At 37.8% G+C, this 20,602-nt stretch overlaps 1 protein-coding gene across 2 annotated transcripts in view; it reads right to left on the reverse strand.

The window, feature by feature from the left end:
- Positions 1–416: 416 nt before the first annotated feature.
- LPAR1 (lysophosphatidic acid receptor 1) overlaps positions 417–20,602 on the reverse strand; it is a 106,742-nt gene continuing 86,556 nt past the window's right edge. For both annotated transcript variants that reach the window (XM_090274556.1, XM_090274558.1), the window contains one exon: positions 417–2,896. In XM_090274556.1, the coding sequence (XP_090130682.1) occupies positions 2,595–2,896 (302 nt within the window). In that variant the 3' untranslated portion in view covers positions 417–2,594. The remainder of the gene's footprint in view (positions 2,897–20,602) is intronic.

Genomic DNA, 20,602 nt, shown 5'->3' on the forward strand with positions numbered 1-20,602 from the left:
TATATTGAAAAGAATATAATTAGCATATAACTGGAAGAGACCTATCATTTTTATCTCATTACTAAATCTATGTAAGCATGAAGGCCACTGTGATATTATAAACTCCTAGTGAGAGATGGCTTATAAAATCGGAGTTATTTTTCCAAAAAAAAACTAACTCTAACAGTTATACTGTTGAAGTAATGTATTGTCCCAAGACTTTAATGCAATGTAAACTTGACACTGGAAACTTATTACTCAGGTTGAAATAAGCCGTTCTGAGCTGAGGAAGCATACAGGGGTGGCTCCAGCTCAGAAGTCAGAAGCCCTTATGGCAGGGAAATAAAGAAGGTCGCAAGAAGAAAGGCACCATGCAATGCACAGCAAAGACCTGAGTAAGAGAATAACAGCACTGGCCAGAACCACACACTGCCAAACAGTGATTGAGAAGAATTTATTAAGGTCCAATTAGTATATTTTTAATTTCAAATAGTCCATATCTTCTTCAGAATACATGCACATGAGTAAAAGTTCAATTTCATTTCTCTCACTTCCAATAGAAAATGCTCTGTGTATTGTATAAAGTATGTGCCAACGCCTTTCTGCTAACAGGTTACCCATATTCTTTTCGCTTTAGGCACTTGACAAGTCTGCCCTCTGTTCAAATGGTGACTATGCACTGACTTCCTCCTCCCTAGATAATCATTCTCCTCCTGGACATCTTCCTCTTAAACGTACTCCTGACTTTCCCATACCTGCTTCATGACTGTGACTTTAATGGTTACTTATTACAACAAACTGGTGCAATTACTAATTTTCCGAGACAACAAATTAAATAGATATCACCTAATAAGGCAGCAGTCTATATGGGGTCATTCTTAGGGAATACACAGTATCCAGTCACATATTGACACTCAACCATTTTGCTACAGAAGGGTCCCAAGATATTTAATAGGAAGATCCTTTATTTACTTGCCATGTTTGATTTTGCATTTACTTAAATTTTATTGATACATTACAGTTATGGCTACCAAGAGCAGAATAATTGGTCCCTCAAACAAAATTTGGAATTGCTATACATATGAATTAGGGTATCCTCGTTATTTGTGACAGTTGACTGTTTCTAGTCCATCTTGTCATATATATGTATAAAAAGTCACTCTAAACTAACCACTGGACTTCCTTTGTAAAAAGGTAATTTAACTGGCTTTCCTCACATTTGTCACCCATGAGCTGCAAAGCAGGAAATCCCTTTTCATAAAAGGTATGAGCATAAAAAGACACTTCACATTTAAAAAAAAAAATCCTTCATGGGAATATGTCCTAAGTAAATAATCAATTATACGGACAGTTTTATGTACACAAAAATTTTGCAACATCATTTATAATAATGAAAATTAGAAATAACCTAAGTAGTCAAAATATGGAAATGGTTAAAATAAACTGAGCTGCATCCATTAAATGGAATATTATATAGCCATGAAAACTATGTTTTTGTAAAAATTTTAATGCCATAGGAAAATGTGGCAATTCTTTAGTGAAAAAAAATTGGTTATAAAATTGTTTATAGTATGACCCCAATTATATAAAAAGGTATATAATGTATATATAGGCATACACAGGGGGAAGAGCTGTTAACATGGTTGCCTCTGGGTTGTGATATTGTCAATAATAAAATTTTCTGTTTTATACATGTCTGCATTTTTCAAGTTCTCTACAATGACTATGTATTATTTCATAATACAGAAAAACACAGACTAAAAATTCCTTGGACGTACTAATAATTAGAATGTACTTGATATAAATACATGGGAACAATATTACTGTGCATCTTCTATGACTTTTTTAGAGTACATATTATTTTGGTAATAAACTTACATCCCATTTTTGTTTAATATGTGTTACAACACTTGAATAAGAAGGTAATATTGTGATTAGAGTATCGTTTGTTTCATAACCTAAACAAATACTGGCTTGGACATCTAGGTTCTTCTATTTCCTAGAAGATTTAAAATTAATATCCTTTTATCTTTTTAAGTAAGGCATACTGCATACATACATTACATGCATGCTTTCTAAAGAAAAACATAATTCTAATTTACAGTTTTCCTACATAAGGAAAAAAAATGAAGTTACGGTAGTTTAAAAACAGTCTATAATCTTATCCATCACAAGCATGCTGATAGGCATAAACATGTTTATTAAATGAAATGTATCCTTTAAAAATAAAAAAGGGAAGTGTATGTAAATAAAGTTGTGGATTCAATTAGTCAGTATTTATTCTGACTTGCACCAAACCACACAAAATCTTTTGAAATCTAGTTAGGGTAGTCTATCTAAATGGACACTCCAGAGTCTATTTATGAATTCCATTATGAGATCTCCACTTTCTACTTTCAGAAGGAATGGGGATCCAGATGGGGGTTGTCACATAAGCTAATTTTCAGTATACATCAAGTCTTGCTGAGTTTAGGAACAAATACTGCCATTGGTTAGTGTTTAAGTACATGAGTTTATTTCTCCTCTCTCTGACATCCCACACCTTGCCCTGGCGTTGGGGTAGGAAGAGGCTCTTCATCCTGCAATAGATGAGGGTTGCCTTCTTCGTTTCCTTTCTAAACCATAGAGTGGTCATTACTGTGAACTCCGGCCAAGATGGTGTGGTTGAGGGAGGAAGCTGAGCGGTCAGAGCCTTCCGTGGGGCCGCTGGTGTTCTCACTGCGCTGGCAGCAGAGGATCTGTCGAAAGGTGGCGCTCATCTCCTTGTCGCGGTAGGAATAGATGATGGGGTTCATGGCAGAGTTGAACTCAGCGAGCAGAAGGAAAAATTTCTCATAGGCCAGAACCTCACACTGTGGACAGCATACATCGAGAAGTAACAAGACCAATCCAGGCGTCCAGCAGATGATGAAGGCACCTATAGGGAGAGGGAGAGGGATCGGAGGATTTATAAAAGAGAGAACAACAACAACAACAACTATATATATATATATATACATAATTATGAAGCAAGCAACCATAAGGTGAAATAATTTCAGTTTAATATAAAAATACTAACACTTAAAACGACCAGCTCAGCATTTGAAATAAATGTTCATATTTTGAAATAATCAGAAAAAGTTTTAATGATGATAAAATAACCAATTTAATAAAACCTCATTAGCTCAGACCGTGCTAAAACTGAGTATTTCTGAGACATTTATGATGATGATTACTTTAAGCAAAACACAGAGTTGCTAAGCAACTGAGACATGAAAAACTACAATTTAGGTTGCACACGTTGATGCTTATGGTGGTATGGTTTTTAATAGCATAAGATTGTTTTTAGTCAAAAGATAAGCACTTTAACAAATATTCTTTAATATTTAGTTAAGGCACAGCTTCTGGATTCAGGTCGACCGGGGTCAAATCCTTGCCCTGTCATTTAATAAACTCGGTGAACTTAGGCAAATTACTTTCTGTACCTCAGTCTTCTCATCTAAAAAAAGAAATTATATTTACTATATTAGCTTTGTCATAAGTAAATGAATGCTAAGAAACAATCACTCTCAGTATATTTTTGCAATAACAACAATAACAATAATATGGTTAGTATCTGCTCAGTAGCATGAGCCTCTTTGAAAATAGCAATTTCCAAAGATAAGATGTTTGTTTACTTTTATTTTTATTTATCAATCACTTAAACGGTGCTTTTCTATATGGTTTATAAGTATTAACTCATTTAATCTGCACAACAGCCATATGAGATAGAAACTATTAACCCATCATGCACATGAAGAAACTGACACCCAGAAAAGTTAAATAACATGCTCAAAGCCATGGTAATAGAACATGGCAGACAGGAGACAAACCCCAGAGTTTCTGTTTTTAGAGCTGGATCCAGAGTCCATGCCCTAGAAAATACTGTTATACTCCCATTTCTTGAAATTAATAAAATTAAATACTTTAAGTCAAGTTTTATGCTTTAGATGTTTTGCCAATTTAGATCACCTTTGTTCTCTTTCTTCTCCAACTACTCTGAATCACTAAGAATTTATTATAACTGTAAAAGGAATGGTAATATAGGTTATATTCTTAATTCCAGCTTTTTAGTTCCTAAAATTACACATTTGGCTCCCAGGGAAAATGGAGGTTGTGAAACAGCATTAAAATCCCCCACTGGATGGCCTGGGATCCTCAGCTAAGAGACCAGGATCCAAAAGAACAGGTGGGCACCGTCATGTCCCATTTAACCTCACCCCATATGTAGAACAAGCTACACAGGGAGCAGACAGCAAATAGAGACAATCCTAGAAGAGCGTTTGAGTCTTTATGTTTAAATGGCACTGGCCTAGGTGGACCCGGGCTGGGACTGGGCTGGTGGCTTTGGACTAGCCACAAGGAATGAGTTTCACAAAATGTGAACAAACAAGATTGGGTCTCCAAACAGCCCAGTTGTGTTAAATGTGAGCTTTCTTTTCGGCACCTTTTCAGCAGGGAAGTGAAAACAAAGAAAGGAGAAAAGTGCCCCCATAAAACTCTTTGTTCTAAACACAAATGTATATTGGTTTTAAACTGCCATTCACTTCGAAGACTGTCCAAGATGCTTCGTTTTCTAATAAATACAACACCTTAGACTTTCCTTAGAGAGAAAAAAAAAAATATTTCAAATATTAGGAGATAATAGTTATTTGAACTTCAAGTAAATTTGTTAATAAAGCATTTATTCCAAGTCCTTGAACTGCCTTGCTTGAAAATCACTCAGAAAGCTAAACCTAAAGGAAAATCAAAGGAATGGCTCTTGAGTTTCAGAAATAATGCATTATTCATTGAGAAGCCAGGAAGGGAATTATTCTCAGAGTGGAAAATGCTTGGATGGAACATGCATGGTCCCATTATTCCATTGACTTGGGAACTAAAACATGCATGTCCTTCATGAATGGGACAGCATTCTTTCAAGTTTCCTTTCCCCTTTCTTTTATCAAAGCTCTAATTGAACTTAAATTCAGAGCTTGATTAGATACTAGCAACATGTATATCAATAGATTTATTTAAAGCAAAGTGATCTTTTGCTCCTTCCAGGCAGTAGAAGGGAAATCCTTATTCTCATAGACTTGCTCAAACTGTGTGACTTTGTTCAAAAGTGACCGAAGTCAGATATGGTCATTTGTTATTTATAATTTCTTCTAATTTTTAAATTGAAGAAGAGCAAGATTTTAAAAATAAAAGCCATGGTCTCATAAATTAGTCCAGTGGGCCTAACTTTTAGACCAAAAAAAAAAAAAAAAAAAAAGCAAGGAGTTTGCTGGATTGGAGACAGGAAGTGAGAAGCACTGTGGCCTGACACAGGAGTTAATGTATGTGGATGCTTCATTGAGGAACTCAAAGCCATCTTCCTTTCTCACTAAAAAGCACTGTTTTCAGCACTATGATTAGGCCCAACAACACAGTCCCAACACTGCGTTTGGATCTTCAAGACTTGATAGAATAACTTAAGGGACTCACAGTACAGCCCTCAAAAAAACAATGTCTAAAACCAACCACACAAGTGTTTCCTTCTCTTTCACAGGGCTGCCACTGACCGAACTGGCCAAAGGGTGACGATGGACAGTGTAAGAGGAAGAGGGGGCTTGGGCAATTTCAAGGTGATCACGCTTCTAACAGTAGTGAGTGAATATTACGAAATTAAGTTTCTTCAAATTATGGATTTACCAACAAGCTTCTAAAAACTAAAACTACACCCTAGCCCCTTTAGTAATAAGTAGCTAATCATCGTTCAGTTGGGTCATAGCACACTGTGGACCCTATCAACACATAATCTGTAGAGACTCAAGTGTATTCCTGTAAGTCAGATTGAGAAGAGGAAAAAGAACCCACATCTCCACATCTGTAAAGTAGACAAGTAATGGCTCCCTGTCTACTCCATACGGTGCGGTGAAGATCAAACTGAGATTCAACAAGTAAAAGCTCCCTCTACACCGCACATCTGCCTGACTACCTGACTGATGCTGTGGGTGGCATAATGTATAAAGCTGGTATAGCACAGTACCAGGGCAGAGTTCCTCTGGGGAAAAACATGGAAGCATGTTCTGGACCATGAAGACCTGGCCTTTCAAAAAAACTCTGACATAACACCATCCTAACTATAAAAGTCCCTAGGACTTGCAATTGGATGTGAGGAGGATGACAAGAGGGAAAAGTGAGGAAGCAGAAGCACAGAAGCCCCAAATTATTTTGTAAGTTCTCATCGGTCAACTCAGTACCTATCAATATGGAGAATGAAATAATATGGTTACCCCACAGAAACAGTGCTTTAGTTCCCGAACATTTCTGATGGACGAATCCCCACAGACTGAGGTATAAAACCAGGCAAGGGTATGCAACAACATGAAAGTAAGAGGAAGCACAAGTAGTTTATGGTCGTTTATTGTAAAGTCAGAAGCAGAAGTGGCAGCAGATAAGATGCCCAAGGTCTGGCTCAGACATTTCAAATTTCTCCAGTCCATCATTGATCCTCAACCCTAGCCACATGTGACAATAGTCTGCAGAGCTTATAAGAAATAATGATCTTCATCTCCTCCTCCTCCTATGAGATTTTGATTTCACTGGCCTCACTGGTTAGTCTCACTTAATGTAACAGTGGATCAACAAAATGATCTGGATAAAAGTAAAGGCAAAAACATCAGAGGTTTCTAAATTTCAGAGGAGAAATAATGAGAGCCTGAACTGGGGCAGTGACCATGAGGAAAGGCATATTGAAGGATTAGAAAAGTATTCAGGAGATAGACTGCAGGAAATGGATAAGAAAGATACAAGAGTCTAGGATGATTCCTACATTACCGGACTGGGTAAGGGAAGAGAATGATGCTACCTTTCAGGGCAGAAGGAGACACAGGAAAAAGGCTGGTGTTCTCTGAGGTGAGGTGAGGTGAACAGGGATGATGACCTCAGTTTATATCTGTAGTTTCAGGTACCTGCAAGATCAGGTGAAGATGCCTTAAAGACATCATGATGGGCTGATGGCAGTTGGAATCCTAGGAAAACTGTTTCTTAAGTGTGAACAAGAGTAATTACATTCTGCATGACTTACTAATATTACAACTAACATGGGGAGAAGGATGTTTAAAAAAATTATCTGGGTCGGAATGAATAGCAGAGGTTGCTCTTCCTAGAGCAAGCGTCATTCCTTTCTACACACCTGTCAAATCAATCTGTGAGGGCCCCATTGCCCACGAGGATGGAAGGAGGTGCTGGAATGCGGACGCCAAAAGCAGGGCGGAAGGAGGCTGTTTTGGAAGAGCAGGTCACAGCTGCAGAACCTGATCATATTACCCCACCTTCCCTCACATCTACACAGCCCCATCAGCTGAATAATGTTACCATCTGGTCTCACAAGTAGTCTTTTTCTAGAGTGACCTTTCCCTAACTAGTTGTTCTCCACTTGTATATGGAATGTAAGAACCAAAGTTAAAGAGGAAAGGGGTCTGGCAGAGAAGACCTCTAGCGACAGAGCCCAAGATTTTTGATGAAAAGAACAGAAAGCAGTTCCAGTCTGGCTGACAAATTGAGTGTCAAAAAAAAAAAAAAAAAGAAAGAAAGAAAGAAAGATAGAAAGAAAGGAAGGAAGGAAGGAAGGAAGGAAGGAAGGAAGGAAGGAAGGAAGGAAGGAAGGAAGGAAGGAAGGAAGGAAGGAAGGAAGGAAGGAAGGAAGAAAAAAGTCAGACATCCCATAGGTCTGAAACAAGGTAAACCCATTATACACCAGGGCTGTGTCCAAGTCAATCTCTCCCTGGCCTCACTCTTCAAATGAGAATCTCAGGAACAGGCTTCTCTATCTCAGAGTCCTGGGGTAGAGATCAAGGAAGGGGTGGTGGTGGAAATAAGTGTTCATGTACATAGACAACTTCTTATTTTGTTCCTTAATTGTATATTTCTTCAGGGCAGCACCTTGGTATCCCAGAATCCAATCTAATTTTAGTTCATTTCTCTAGTTACATAGTGATTTCTCCTATTAAGCTACACATATAAGACTTGGCTAGCTAGGAAATCCTTCTAAATTATATAGTATCTTGACAGAGTCTATGTTAGATAATACACCCTAGATTAAAAACTCGTTCCTAGTTAAGTAAGTGATCATTGCAATGGAAATGTATGTGAATAATATTTTTGAGGGTCAAGTGTTTTTTTCTAAAAGAGTAACCTAGCTTGATTATAAAATCTATATAATTTTCTAGAACATTGAGAATATAAAATTAATGCAACAAAGATAGGTCCACAATAAGTCATTTCTCCCTCAACCACAATTTTACTTCATTTCATTTCATGCCCAGTGCTTCCACTTTTTCATGGTCATAGTCAATGTTTCATACACTTAAAGTTTCATGAACTTACTCATTGTGTGGTGTACACCAGTGTTTCCATCATTCACTACTGACAACAACATTTATCTTTTAGACAAGGGCATTAACAATGCATAGATCTCCAAAGCAGAGAACACTCAGTACATTAATATTCCTGGGTGCACGATTCAGCCCCATAGTACCGTCCTGAGCACAATGCTGGCCCTCCTATAAACAGGAGAACGCCTTCTGGCATTTTCGCCTCTCCGTCACATTAAGCAGGCTCATACACATACGTGCTCCCGTATCCCATTACAGACGCTAAGTCTCATCCTGCAAATGCGCACTGTAAAGCACATGCTGACGTGGCTTGCACGCTAGGACTGCCTCTTACAGAAGACCACCTGTGCTTGAAAACAGCCAGTAGAAGCCACTTCTCCAGGGCAACAACTCAAGCCAAGTAAGCAATGCTTTTTATCTGCCTTTTGCAACAGGCTGCTAACCAATTCCTCTTTCTCCGTGCTTCTTCCCTAAAATTCAGCTTGCACAGAACAGCCAGAATGATCTTTCAAAAGCATAAGTTGATTCACCATATATGACTTTCCTGCTTAAAATCCTACAAAGCCTTCCTATTTGAAATCCTCACTGTGGTCCCTAACGGCCCTGCCAGACTCTTCAACCTTCTCTCTTTCCAGTCACCTCTCATTCACTACGTTCTAACCATGCACACTAAGTTCATTTCTGTCTCAGGACATTGGCATTTATGGTTTCTTCACCTAGGAATACTCTTTCTGTAGATTCTCATATCTACTTTGCTTACCACAAAATCTATCCCTGGCTATCCTAGCTAAAGCAGCCCTTCTCCCCCATTACCTTATTCCATTTTACCACCTTTATATCCCTTATCTACCCTGGCTGGTTTGGCTCAGTGGATTGAGCGTCGGCCTGCGAGCTAAGTGTCGCTGGTTCGATCTTCCAGTCAGGGCACATCACATCAGAGAAGGAAAACTCTGATTCCAAAAAACCTCCTCTGCCTTGCGGCATACCTCTTCAGGGGAAAGGCTAAGGGAGTAAACCCCGACAGAAAATCCAGAGCCGGAGTCCCTAAGGCGGTTTGACGTTGTAGTCAACACCGGCAACTCCTGCGGCGCACCTGAAACCAAGCTGTATTGACTCCGTCTTTCCCTTGGACCCTTCAGCTGCGAAGAGAGGGGGGGTCTGCTGCATGGGCAACAGCAGACCCTCCATATCACCCTGCCCAGGCTCTGTAGCTTCAGCTTCACTGGAGAAGACACTCCAGCGCCATCGCAAGATGTCGATTCAACACGGGAGGAGACAGATACCGTGTCACTCCCGAGTCGGACTGCACAGCCATTCTCGGCGGTGCAGATAGACTCTTAAGAAGCTACACCATCGTCTCTCGAGACGGACGGCTGCCGACGACGACGACGACGATATCCCTTATCTATACCCAAATTATCTTCTTCTAGTGTAATCTTTATTGTATTTTTTCCATTACCACTTAGTCCCCTTATAACCTCCTCCCGCACCAAATTATCTTATTTATTGTTTTACATGTTTAGGCTCTATTTTCCTTCAATGAGAATGTGAGCTTCTTAAAGGAAGGAAAGCTAACTCTTTCCTGCCTGTATCTCCAGCATCTAAAACAGTGTCCAGCATGCAGTGGACACCCTATATATCTTCTCCTGAATGAACTGGAAAGGCACAGCTAAGTGCCTACTAGACATTTCTAAAACAAGAAAAATTAATTAGTTGAAAAGTCAGTAAATTCTGTTTAGACAACAAATATTAACACCTACAGTGTGCAAGGCCTTTGATTGGGGGCTATAAGACATTCAAAGGAACATGAGGTGGACCCTATATACAAAAGTCTCAATAAATATTCATTTGTTGCTGTAGCATAAACTAGCCTATTATTACTAATACTGATGAATGTCAGATTATCTACAGAATCTACTAAATTCTAGAGAACCAGGTTGGGTCAGGAATGAAGGTAGGCATGGCATTAGTCAAGTTGCTGCTGTAAGAATGGTTCAGTAAGAGGATGCTACCCCATCAGACCCTGGATTCTACAATCTGTGTATGGAAAAGTTACTGATACTCCAACATGCCTCTGTGTTAATCCCTCAAGATTCCAAATTCTGTGCAGGGTTATCAGACTGACCATGATTAAGTCTCATATCCATGCTCTAGTTATCAGAGAGTGGGGAGAGAGAATATAACCTAACAGCCAGCATATGACCACTTTTTAAAATATAAAGGACAGTCCTAATAATTTGTCAGCAAAATTGCTGTTCATTCATAATATTAAGTTTGAATACTCACAAGACTTTTTCAAGTGTCATATCTGCATTTTTTTTTTTTTTTTTGCAGGGACTCAATTGGTGAGTTCGTTTCATACATTTGTATTCTGATAATTTGTAATACAGTTTACTTAAAAGGAACACTTATAATTTATGAGAGGATGATAAGGATAATTCTCATTAATTCTTATTAATTATCAATAATGGTCTTTCAGCTGCTTTCCTTACAGTGACTGATGTCTAAATGGTGGTATAAAGTTAATTCTTTGAATTGTTATACCTTTTTTTGCAATAGAAAGTTTGAGAAATACAGAAAAATGTAAATAGGAAATTTAAAAAGTTACTTTTAGTTCTGACCAGTGTGGCTCAGTTGGTTGGATGCTGTCCCGCAAAGCGAAAGGTCGCCGTTTGATTCCCAGTCAGGCACATGGCCGGGTTATGAGTTCAGTCCCCAGTTGGGTACATACAAGAGGCGACTGATTGATGTCTCTCCCTCCCTTTCTCCCTCCCTTCCACTCTTTCTAAAAATAAATAAGTAAACAAAATCTTTAAAACAATAATAAATTTTAAAAGTCATGTACAGTACTGCAGTCTAGAGACACTTTTGTATATAATGTTGTACTCTTATAATGTTGCTTCTTTTAATTTTCAATTTGTGCCTTTTTCCTAACTGCATATAAAATTAACATAGAAAGATTATGTATTAATGATGAGTAAGAGAGGATTAGGAGATCCAATTTTTTATTTTCAGGAACATGCTTTTGTTATGATTGCTGTTTTTATATAGCAATGTGTCCTAATTTGATCACTACAATATCCTCTTGAATCTGTGAGGATATTAATTATAATTTCTTTGAAGCTGCTTTGTGTATCCTATACTACCTATTTCCATGTAAGACGATGCATCACATACAAATGCAGTCATGGGGCATCATGGTTCAGGGACCATCTGCTCATTCTGCAGGAGAATTTCCTGACGGGGAGACTCCCTGAGAAGAACAGACTAGGCCAGCTTTCTCCTATACCTGAAACATCACAAGTGCCCTCTAGTGAACAGGTAAAATGGTATGTTAGACAATCACAGGGGGCGAGGTGTGCTCCTCTGAAAGTTCTTATCTATGACTAGAGAAAATGAAGTTGTGATAATGCTCAAATAATATGGAGGTAGGATGGCCATCTCCTTAGCTCCAAATGCAAAGAAATCAAGAGAACTAGCAAACGAAAGGTGTACGGAGTTGCATGTCCTTACAAACACACACCCACACCCACACACATTAACTCACTCCAAGAGCAGTTAATGCTCTTCTGGCGTAGTATATGACCCCTGAGGTCTCTGTGAGGATACCAAACAGGAAATGCTTGAAATTTGCTTTCAACAAAACCAACCATGTTTAACCATGTTAAGATGGGTCACTGCCTCTACCCTTTGTCCCTAATTATGTTTCCTGATTTCTACTCAGTTCTGTCTTAGGGTGAACTGAAAAACAGTGCTACTCCAAACGCCCACCAAAGCATTTTTTTACAGGCCCCTACTATTTTTAAATGAGATATATTTTAAACTTATGAAAAAATACAATTTATGTATATGCACACATATATACACATATACTATATAAATGTATACATAACGTATATGTATATGCATGTGTGTAAAGATATATATATATCTCCATACTCACACACATTCAGAAGAGTCACTGCATTTAAGTATCGTATAAAACACAGTTTTATTTCCTTTCATATGCAGTAGACTGTAAGACCCAACCAAAAAGGATAATGCTACTTACATATTCTCATACAGAAAATAATTTGCCATTCTCAGAATAGTTAAATCTTTTAAGTCACTCCTAAACCTAGTGATAGACTGCATACTTTTTAAAAAGAAAATTCCTCCCCTTATTTTAAGAATAACTCTTCAATCTTACAGAAAATCAATATTGTCAGCTTCAGGCCAATGTCATCTAACTCAGAAAGTGATACTAAACTTATTGCATGACTGTGGTCCAGCTGTTTCCAAGGTGATTTGAATAATATTTATCCATTTAAGAGGATAAATGAAATTCCCCTCAGGAATTTTTTTTCCTAGCAAAGGTTCAATATAAACAGGGAACTTATATGTAGTTTTGCAACATACCTAATTTTCAGCTTTGAATTGAGATTGTCCCAAAATGCTATAAGTCTAAACAAGTACAACAATCCAGCTGAAGATGCTCACAGAATATAGCTCATGACAGACTCCTCCACAGGAGGAGGATTTTATTCTTTGCAGTTCATGAACTACTGGCCTGAAGCAACAAGATATGTATTACTCAAAAGACAAACTTCAAGAACAAAGAAACATAGTGAAAATGTCATTGATATTTCATTTTCTTACTAAAAAAATGGAGAAAAAAATTTAATTTAATCCAAAAGCTAATTCAGAAAAATTTGTGAAATAGTCCCACTACCTAAAAGTGTTTATTTAAAAAAATTATACGTATGTGTGTGTGTTGTGTATGTACTTCTTAATGGTCAAAAGACATGAAAATAATAGCAAAAATTATAAATATATAATTCTTTCTGAGATTGGCTATGGCTCCTAATGTCCTGAATTGATATTTATGAAGCACATACAGTAGTCCCTCTCTATATTACGGTTCACTTATTGTGGCCTCACTGTATCACAGCATTTTTAAAAATATTATATTTAATTATTTATTGTGGATTTTTTGCTATATCGCGGGATTTTGCGGTACTGTATACATATGTTGTTAAAGTTACGTAGGTTTAAGAGTGTAGAATATGTTTAAGAACATAAGTAGTGTTTATAAAAGTGTGGAAAAGGTTAATAAGGGACTGGGAATGGTTTATAAGTGTGTGGGAAGGGTTTATAAAGCCTTAAAATACATATAAATACTAAAATAAATGTAAGGTTCTTACTTTGCAGATTTTCACCTATCGCAGAACATAATACCCGTGATAAGTGAGGGAATACTGTATTTTTGGCAGAATGGGGGAAGATACAGTGTGGTCTGCTATAATATGATAGTTGTGTGCTTAAGATATCTCCTGCTATCAAAAACTTTTATTAAAAAATTTTTTAAAGGTATAAAAACAATTACTCAAGCGGGAAGTCAGTACTTAGGCTAAAGAGTTCCAGACTCAAAATCATGAACATATTTTTCTACATGAATTTTGATTATTTTAACTACAAATTCGGAGTTAAATATTGGTTACTCAAAACTAACAATATTAACTATCACATAAATCCTGAACAAAAGTCAATCAGTTCTAAAGCCGTCAAAATGAACTACATGATATCACACCTGGGAATTTATCCTATAGATACATTCACACACTATACAATTATGCAGGTACAAAGAATTCTTTGTGGCATATTTTTTATTTTGAAAAATTGGAAATAATCTAGGTAACCATAAGGAGAGAAGTAAAATAAATTGTTGTGTTCAACTTTTTAAAGTTATTAAGATATTCTATCCTCACTGATACTAAATGCTCTCCAAGATATATTGCCAAGTAAAAAACAAAAAACAAGATATAGACAAATACATGTATGCACAATGTTCATTACACCTGAACAACAACCAAAAAAGCATGTGTACTCACAATCACAGATGTCCTATAATTAGCCCCAAATGAAGCTAATTATTAATTTTAAAAATATTTAGAACATGAAATTTAAAAAATGATACAGTAAGTATTTTGTTTGTGCTTAAAAATAACAATTTGTATTTATTTATCAATCTTTTACTATAGAGCCAGGCTTTAAATTTGAATATGGGTCAGTTAACTGGAGTTCTGCAAGATCTTCCAAACAAAAGCCACACCAATAAAGCATCACGTAGTACTTCCAAACTGGCTCCTAAAAAGTGGACTTAGAACTTAAAATTTTTGTAAGGCATTTGAGTACAAAAACGTTGCAGATATTTTATGGGCTCTTCCAAACTTATAGTTGTTCTCACCAGCAAATTCAAAACAATCTCTTTTTGCAACTTGCCTTCATTGGATATTTAACAAAGCATTCACCATTTTTTTCCCAGAAATATTTTCTTGTTGTACTCATTTTATTAGATAATGTAATATTTATCTAGTTACATCATTTTTATAATAACCTGGCATAAACAGCTTTAGAGCAAAAACAGTTGATTCTTGGTAACTGTCAAGAGCTGAATTCTTTGGTTCTAAGGCTCTAGTCTACTAATCTTTTTCTTTTCTTTTTATTTTTACTCATCTGAATGAATGAGTATGAAATATATGTCAGGTACTATTCCAGGTACTGGAAACCTCACAGTGAAAATCTCTCCCCTCACTGAGCTCACATTCTAGGAGGGGTGTGAGAAACAACTAACAGAACATATAAATAAAATATCGTTTAGAGGGGTATCGAATCTGAAGACTATGTAAGAGCAATTATGGAGAGAAGGTAGGGGCTCACATAGCAATCCAGACAAGGGATAATGGTGGCTTTTAACATGAGAAAGAGGTGATAACAGATATATGATGATGATAAAACTGATATAACTTTCTAATAGGCTGGATGTTGGGGGGAGAGGGGAGTCAAGGAAACCTCTAAGCAACTGAAATAAAGGACTTAGAGACAAGGAGGTCATTGATGACAGTTTGGTGGAGAATGGAAGCCTGACTGGAGTGAATTCAAGAGTAAACAGAAGACAACTCAGCTCCAAAAAACCCCCAAACAATCCAATTCAAAAATACGGGCAAACGACTTAAATAGACACTTCTCCAAAGAGGACATACAGATGGTCAATAGACATATGAAAAGATGCTCGATGTCACTAGTCATGAGAGAGATGCAAATGAAAACCACAATGAGATGTCACCTCACACAGGTCAGAATGGCTATCATCGATATATCAACAAACAAGTGCTGGTGAGGTTGTGGAGATAGGGCAACTCTTCTGCACTGTTGGCGGGAACGCAGACTGGTGCAGACACTGTAGAAAGCAGTATCAGTAGAGGAGTGGATAAAGAAGCTATGCTACATTTACACAATTTAATAACACTCAGCTATAAAAAAGTATGGAAATTTTACCGTTTGCTACAGCAAGGATGGACTTGGAGAGTATTGTGCTAAGTGAAATAAGCCAGTCAGAGAAAGACAAATACCTTATGGTTTCATATATATGTGGAATCTAATGAATGAAATAGAAACAGACTCTTAGATATAGAGAACAGTCTGACAGCTGTCAGAGGGGAGGAGGGTGGAGGCACTGGGTGAAAAAGGTGATGAGATTAAAAACAAAAACAAAAATCTTGTTGACACAGACAACAGTATGGTGATTACCAGAGGGAAAGGGGTTGGGCAGGTAGAAGAGGGTGAAGGGGAAAATGGTGATGGAAGGAGACTTACTTTGGGTGGTGAATCACACAATACAATATACAGAAGATGTGTTATAGGTTTGTGCACCTGAAACCTATATAATTTTATTAACCAATGTCACCTCAATAAATTCAAAAAAATTCTTTTTAAAAAGAGCAAACAAAAGAAAGTGAATACAGCAGTCCCTCTCTATATCACAGTTCACTTATCGCGGCCTCACTGTATTACGGGATTTTAAAAAATATTATATTTGATTGTTTATCGCGGAATTTTGCAGTACCATATACGTATGTTGTTAAAGTTATGTAGGTTTAAGAGTGTAGAATATATTTAAGATCATAAGTAGTGTTTATAAAAGTGTGGAAAAGGTTAATAAGGGAGTGGGAAAGGTTAATAAGGGACTGGGAATGGTTTATAAGTGTTTAGGAAGGGTTGATAAAGCCTTAAAATATATATAAATACTAAAATAAATGTAAGGTTCTTACTTTGTGGATTTTCAGCTATCGGAGGGGGGTCTAGAACGTAATACCTGCAATAAGTGAGGGAATACTGCACTACAAGTATAGATAATGCTTTTAGGCAGTTTTATTGTAAAGAGAATAAGAGAAAAGTGGGTGTAGGCATGATTATGGTTTACAAAGCTTTCATTAACAATCAAGTGGTTAAGAGAAAGTTAAGAATAGGTCTATACTGTGTGTGTGTGTGTGTGTGTGTATGTATATGTATCCCACACACATATATGCTCATATATGTAGAGACTATTTTTAGAATGCTATACCAGAAATTGATCGTCAATTAAGTATAAATAGTGTGCTCTAAATATGTGCAGTTTGTTACATGTCAATTATACTTCAATAAAGCGGAAAAGGAAAAAGGTGGGAAGAAGAGAGAGGGAATGAGGCTAAGATTAAGAGAGAGACTGGCCAAGACTAACACCAATCATCTTTAGTTTCTTCTTCCCAGCCTTTCCATCTATTGAAAGGAAGCATGTGTCTGGCCTGCTCAAAACCATGCAGTAAGCTTACTGGTGCAGACTATGTGCTGGGGAGGCCCCCAGTTGTCCAGCAATGTCTGGCTGGTGGTTCAGTCTTTTCATCCAGGAATGCAATGTTAGCAAGCCCTTTGGCTGCAGAACTAAATTTCATCGGTATTAAATATGATATTCATATCTTAAAAAATAGCTAGCAGATTGAGGAAGATTTATAGTCTTCCCAGTAATGACAGAATGAGTAATAAATCAATGGACACACCCAACTGTTGATAGAAGAGTTATTTGACAATCTTTTTGGAGGGCAATTTGGCAATATTTAAATTTAAAATCTACCTAACAATTCTACCTTTAGAAATTTATCATCCAGAAATACTTGAAGCTGCGTATAAAATTATTAATATAGAATGCTCAATGAAGCAATATTTGTAATGGTGGAAAATTATAAATCTAAACATCCACCTGTATTATAAATAGAGAAGTAATAAGCAGCCATCACACAGTCTGACATTGCTCTACTTTATTTACCCACATGGAAAGACAGGCAAATTATACTGTCTGTAGTTTCAACATGCCTAATATCCTATTTATTATAAAATTGTACCTTTATGCATATGTACTCTACATGCATTACAAAATGCCTAGAAGATTACACAGCAAATCGTTAATAAGTAGTTACCCCAAGAGGCCAAGAGTAGTAGTGTGGACTTTAAATTTTAATGTAAATATTTTTGAAATTTCCATGTTGTTTTCATAAGGAGCATGTTTCAGTTTAATAATTAAGGAAATAGATGACACTATTTGGGCATTATTCCCATGGGCACTCAAGAGGCTAGTTGATAGGGAGAAAGATGACTGGGGCTCTTTAGAGATAAAATTTCTTTTAATCCCTCAGGCTGTGTGATTTGGAGAATTTTAAGGGCATATATTTCTATTTTATAGGAGAAGAGAGGCAGACCTGAGGTTACATACTGTTTATTTCCCTCACTGGTTGTTGGACCTTGGACAAGGTACTCAATTTTGCTGAGCCTCGATTTCCTGTCAAATGGGGATACTATCTACTTTCAAAACTATCGTGAGGGCGGAATGAGACACTGTGGGTGGGATACAAATCACAGGGCCCCCAAACAGGCTCCTTTCATTTTTCTTTCTTTCTTCTTCAGGGAAAACCCAAAGAATAAATCTATAAGGAATATGAATATTTGGGGTGAACTATTATCGGTTCTCCCAATGAATGATGGCGAACTGGAGAGTTGTGCTCTCTCACCAGCCCACGGTGGCCTCCAGGCCGTCCTCCTTCCTTCTCAGAAACCTCTGAAGATACCCACCCCCCTGCAGTTTCCGATGAACTCTCCAATTCCAGGGCCAGTCCCCTTTCTGCGTTAAGTTGAAAATAAAATGAGCGTGCATTTTTATTTAGTCTCTTTCTTTTAGACCCCATCTCATTTGAAGAAGGATTTGAGGTAAGAGACAAACTGATAAAAAGTTTAAGTGGCCCTTGATTTTGCTGTGCCACGGGCCGAGGGAGGCAGTTTCTAAAGAGGAACGGGCTATCTGCTGCTCTAGGGTTCTGGAAAAGGACGGCGCCCTCCTGGCTTTGGAGAGCTGGGAACGCAGTGGAGGGAGACGCGCTCCGCGCTGCGGGAAAGGGCCGATGCGGAACAGGGCGGCTGCCCACCGTCAGGCACGGCCGGGGGAAGTCATGGGCAGCTTGCTCCAAGTTTCTCTGACGCACATGCTGGGGCCTGGCCACTTGGCAGTGTGGGCCCCAGGATCGAGAAGGGCAGACCTGGGTGACCCCAGCTAAGGCCTAAGATCTTCCTAGCTGGGAAACTGGGTGAGACTGACTAGCTTTTAATGGCAGGGCCTCAGCCAGCCAAGATGTTTGAGGAACCAGATAAGCCCGCGAGAGAACTTCAGGGAGTGGACACAGGCCTCCCATTTGTTTTAACAGCTTACAGCTTACAGTTTAGGAAGGGATGGTGGGGGCTGGTCAGGCAGTGTAAGCACCCTAAGCCCCGAGTGGGGGGCGCTCAGCACTGAGGGCATTCCAGCCTCTGCTGCAGGATTGGAACCCCCTCCTCCTGAAACAATTGGGCTGCTGGGAAAGAGCCGGTGTTGAGAGAACTCCGTAGCAGCCTAGTTTTGCCAAAAGGGGAAAACACACACAGATAAAACAAAAAATAATTTTCCTAAAACGTACAGTAGCGACAACACAGAGCCAAATCCAGTCTAGAGGGGGTTCATGTCTGCTTTGTGAGGGATGGGAAGGGAACCTTTGGACCACTCTAGACATTTCTCTTTTCTTACCACATTTACCCACCCACGTTGTATACATTTCTTTCTTCCTTTTTTAAAAATCCTCACCTGAGGATATTATATTGTTTTGAGAGAGAGAGAGAGATCAATGTGAGAAAGAAACATGGGTTGGCTGTCTCTTGCACACCTCTTGCACACCTCTTGCACATACCTGCAACCTAGGTATGTGCCCTGCCTGGGAATTGAACTCACAACACTTTGGTATACGGGACAATGTTCCAACCAACTAAGCAACCCGGCCAGGGCCCATTTTGTATATATTTCTTAATCAAAGATCTGAATCAGTTGAAGTTTACAGAGGGAAAATTTTTCTTAAGGAAGGCATAAGCTGTGTTGATTCATTTGCCTACCTTTAGCTCTAAGCTGTTCGTAAAATGTCTGCTTCCAATTTAGAGTGGAGAGAGAAATGGACTTTCTCAATTTAATCCAAGGATATGATAGTAACGAGGAGTTTCAAGTCTAATTTGTACTTAAGTCTTGTTACCATTTAAGATTTTAAACTGCTGATACGTTCTAGGATTCTCATTTTTCAAAAATGCTACAGATAGTTTCCTTTGAACAAACTTTCACTTTTTAGACATCTGCTATTTTTCCAATCTTTTGTGGCTTTTATATTTTAGCTATGTAAAGTTTTGAGGTGCAATTATATATTTTAAATTATAATTCCTGGTTGAACTAATCAGGGGCAACCCACACTTGGACCATTTACAAGGCATCGCAGAATGTGGAAGTTAGTTGCTTAGTCTGTTTACTAAGTGGCAACTTATTTCATAGTTTATACATAAGTATTTGATCTTTTTTTAATTCCCCATTGTGCTGCATGGTGCAATGCGGAAAGTAACCTACACTTAATTAAGTGGGTTTTAAAAAGCCAGGAGTAGCAAGAATAGGATAATAAAATGGATAGTATAATAAGATGGAATAGAATAGTAAGACTGGAAATTTCCAATAAGATGGAACTATTGCTATTATAATAACATAATAAAAGCAAGGTTACTAGATTGAAGATTTCTGAAGACCAAGTACTGCATGAACATTTAACAAATACATAATATTTGGGAGTGGGGTCAGTAACTTGTAAATGAATAGGCAGCTTTCTAACCAAGTAGGAAAAAAAAATTTTCCTGCATCCTGCCTTTCTACCCTCCAGCCCTCTCAGCATGCTGGCAAAGCTCCTACAGATCTAAAATGTAAACAGAGGACTTAGAGGGTATCATGCTAAGTGAAATAAGTCAGACAGTGAAAGACAAACACCATACAATTTCACTATATGGAATCTTAAAAAAAAAAAAAAAAATGAAGAAAACAACAACAGAAACAGACCCATCGATAC

Source organism: Furipterus horrens, unplaced genomic scaffold (assembly GCF_987537825.1).
Source record: "Furipterus horrens unplaced genomic scaffold, mFurHor1.1.pri manual_scaffold_4, whole genome shotgun sequence".
Lineage (NCBI taxonomy): Eukaryota > Metazoa > Chordata > Mammalia > Chiroptera > Furipteridae > Furipterus > Furipterus horrens.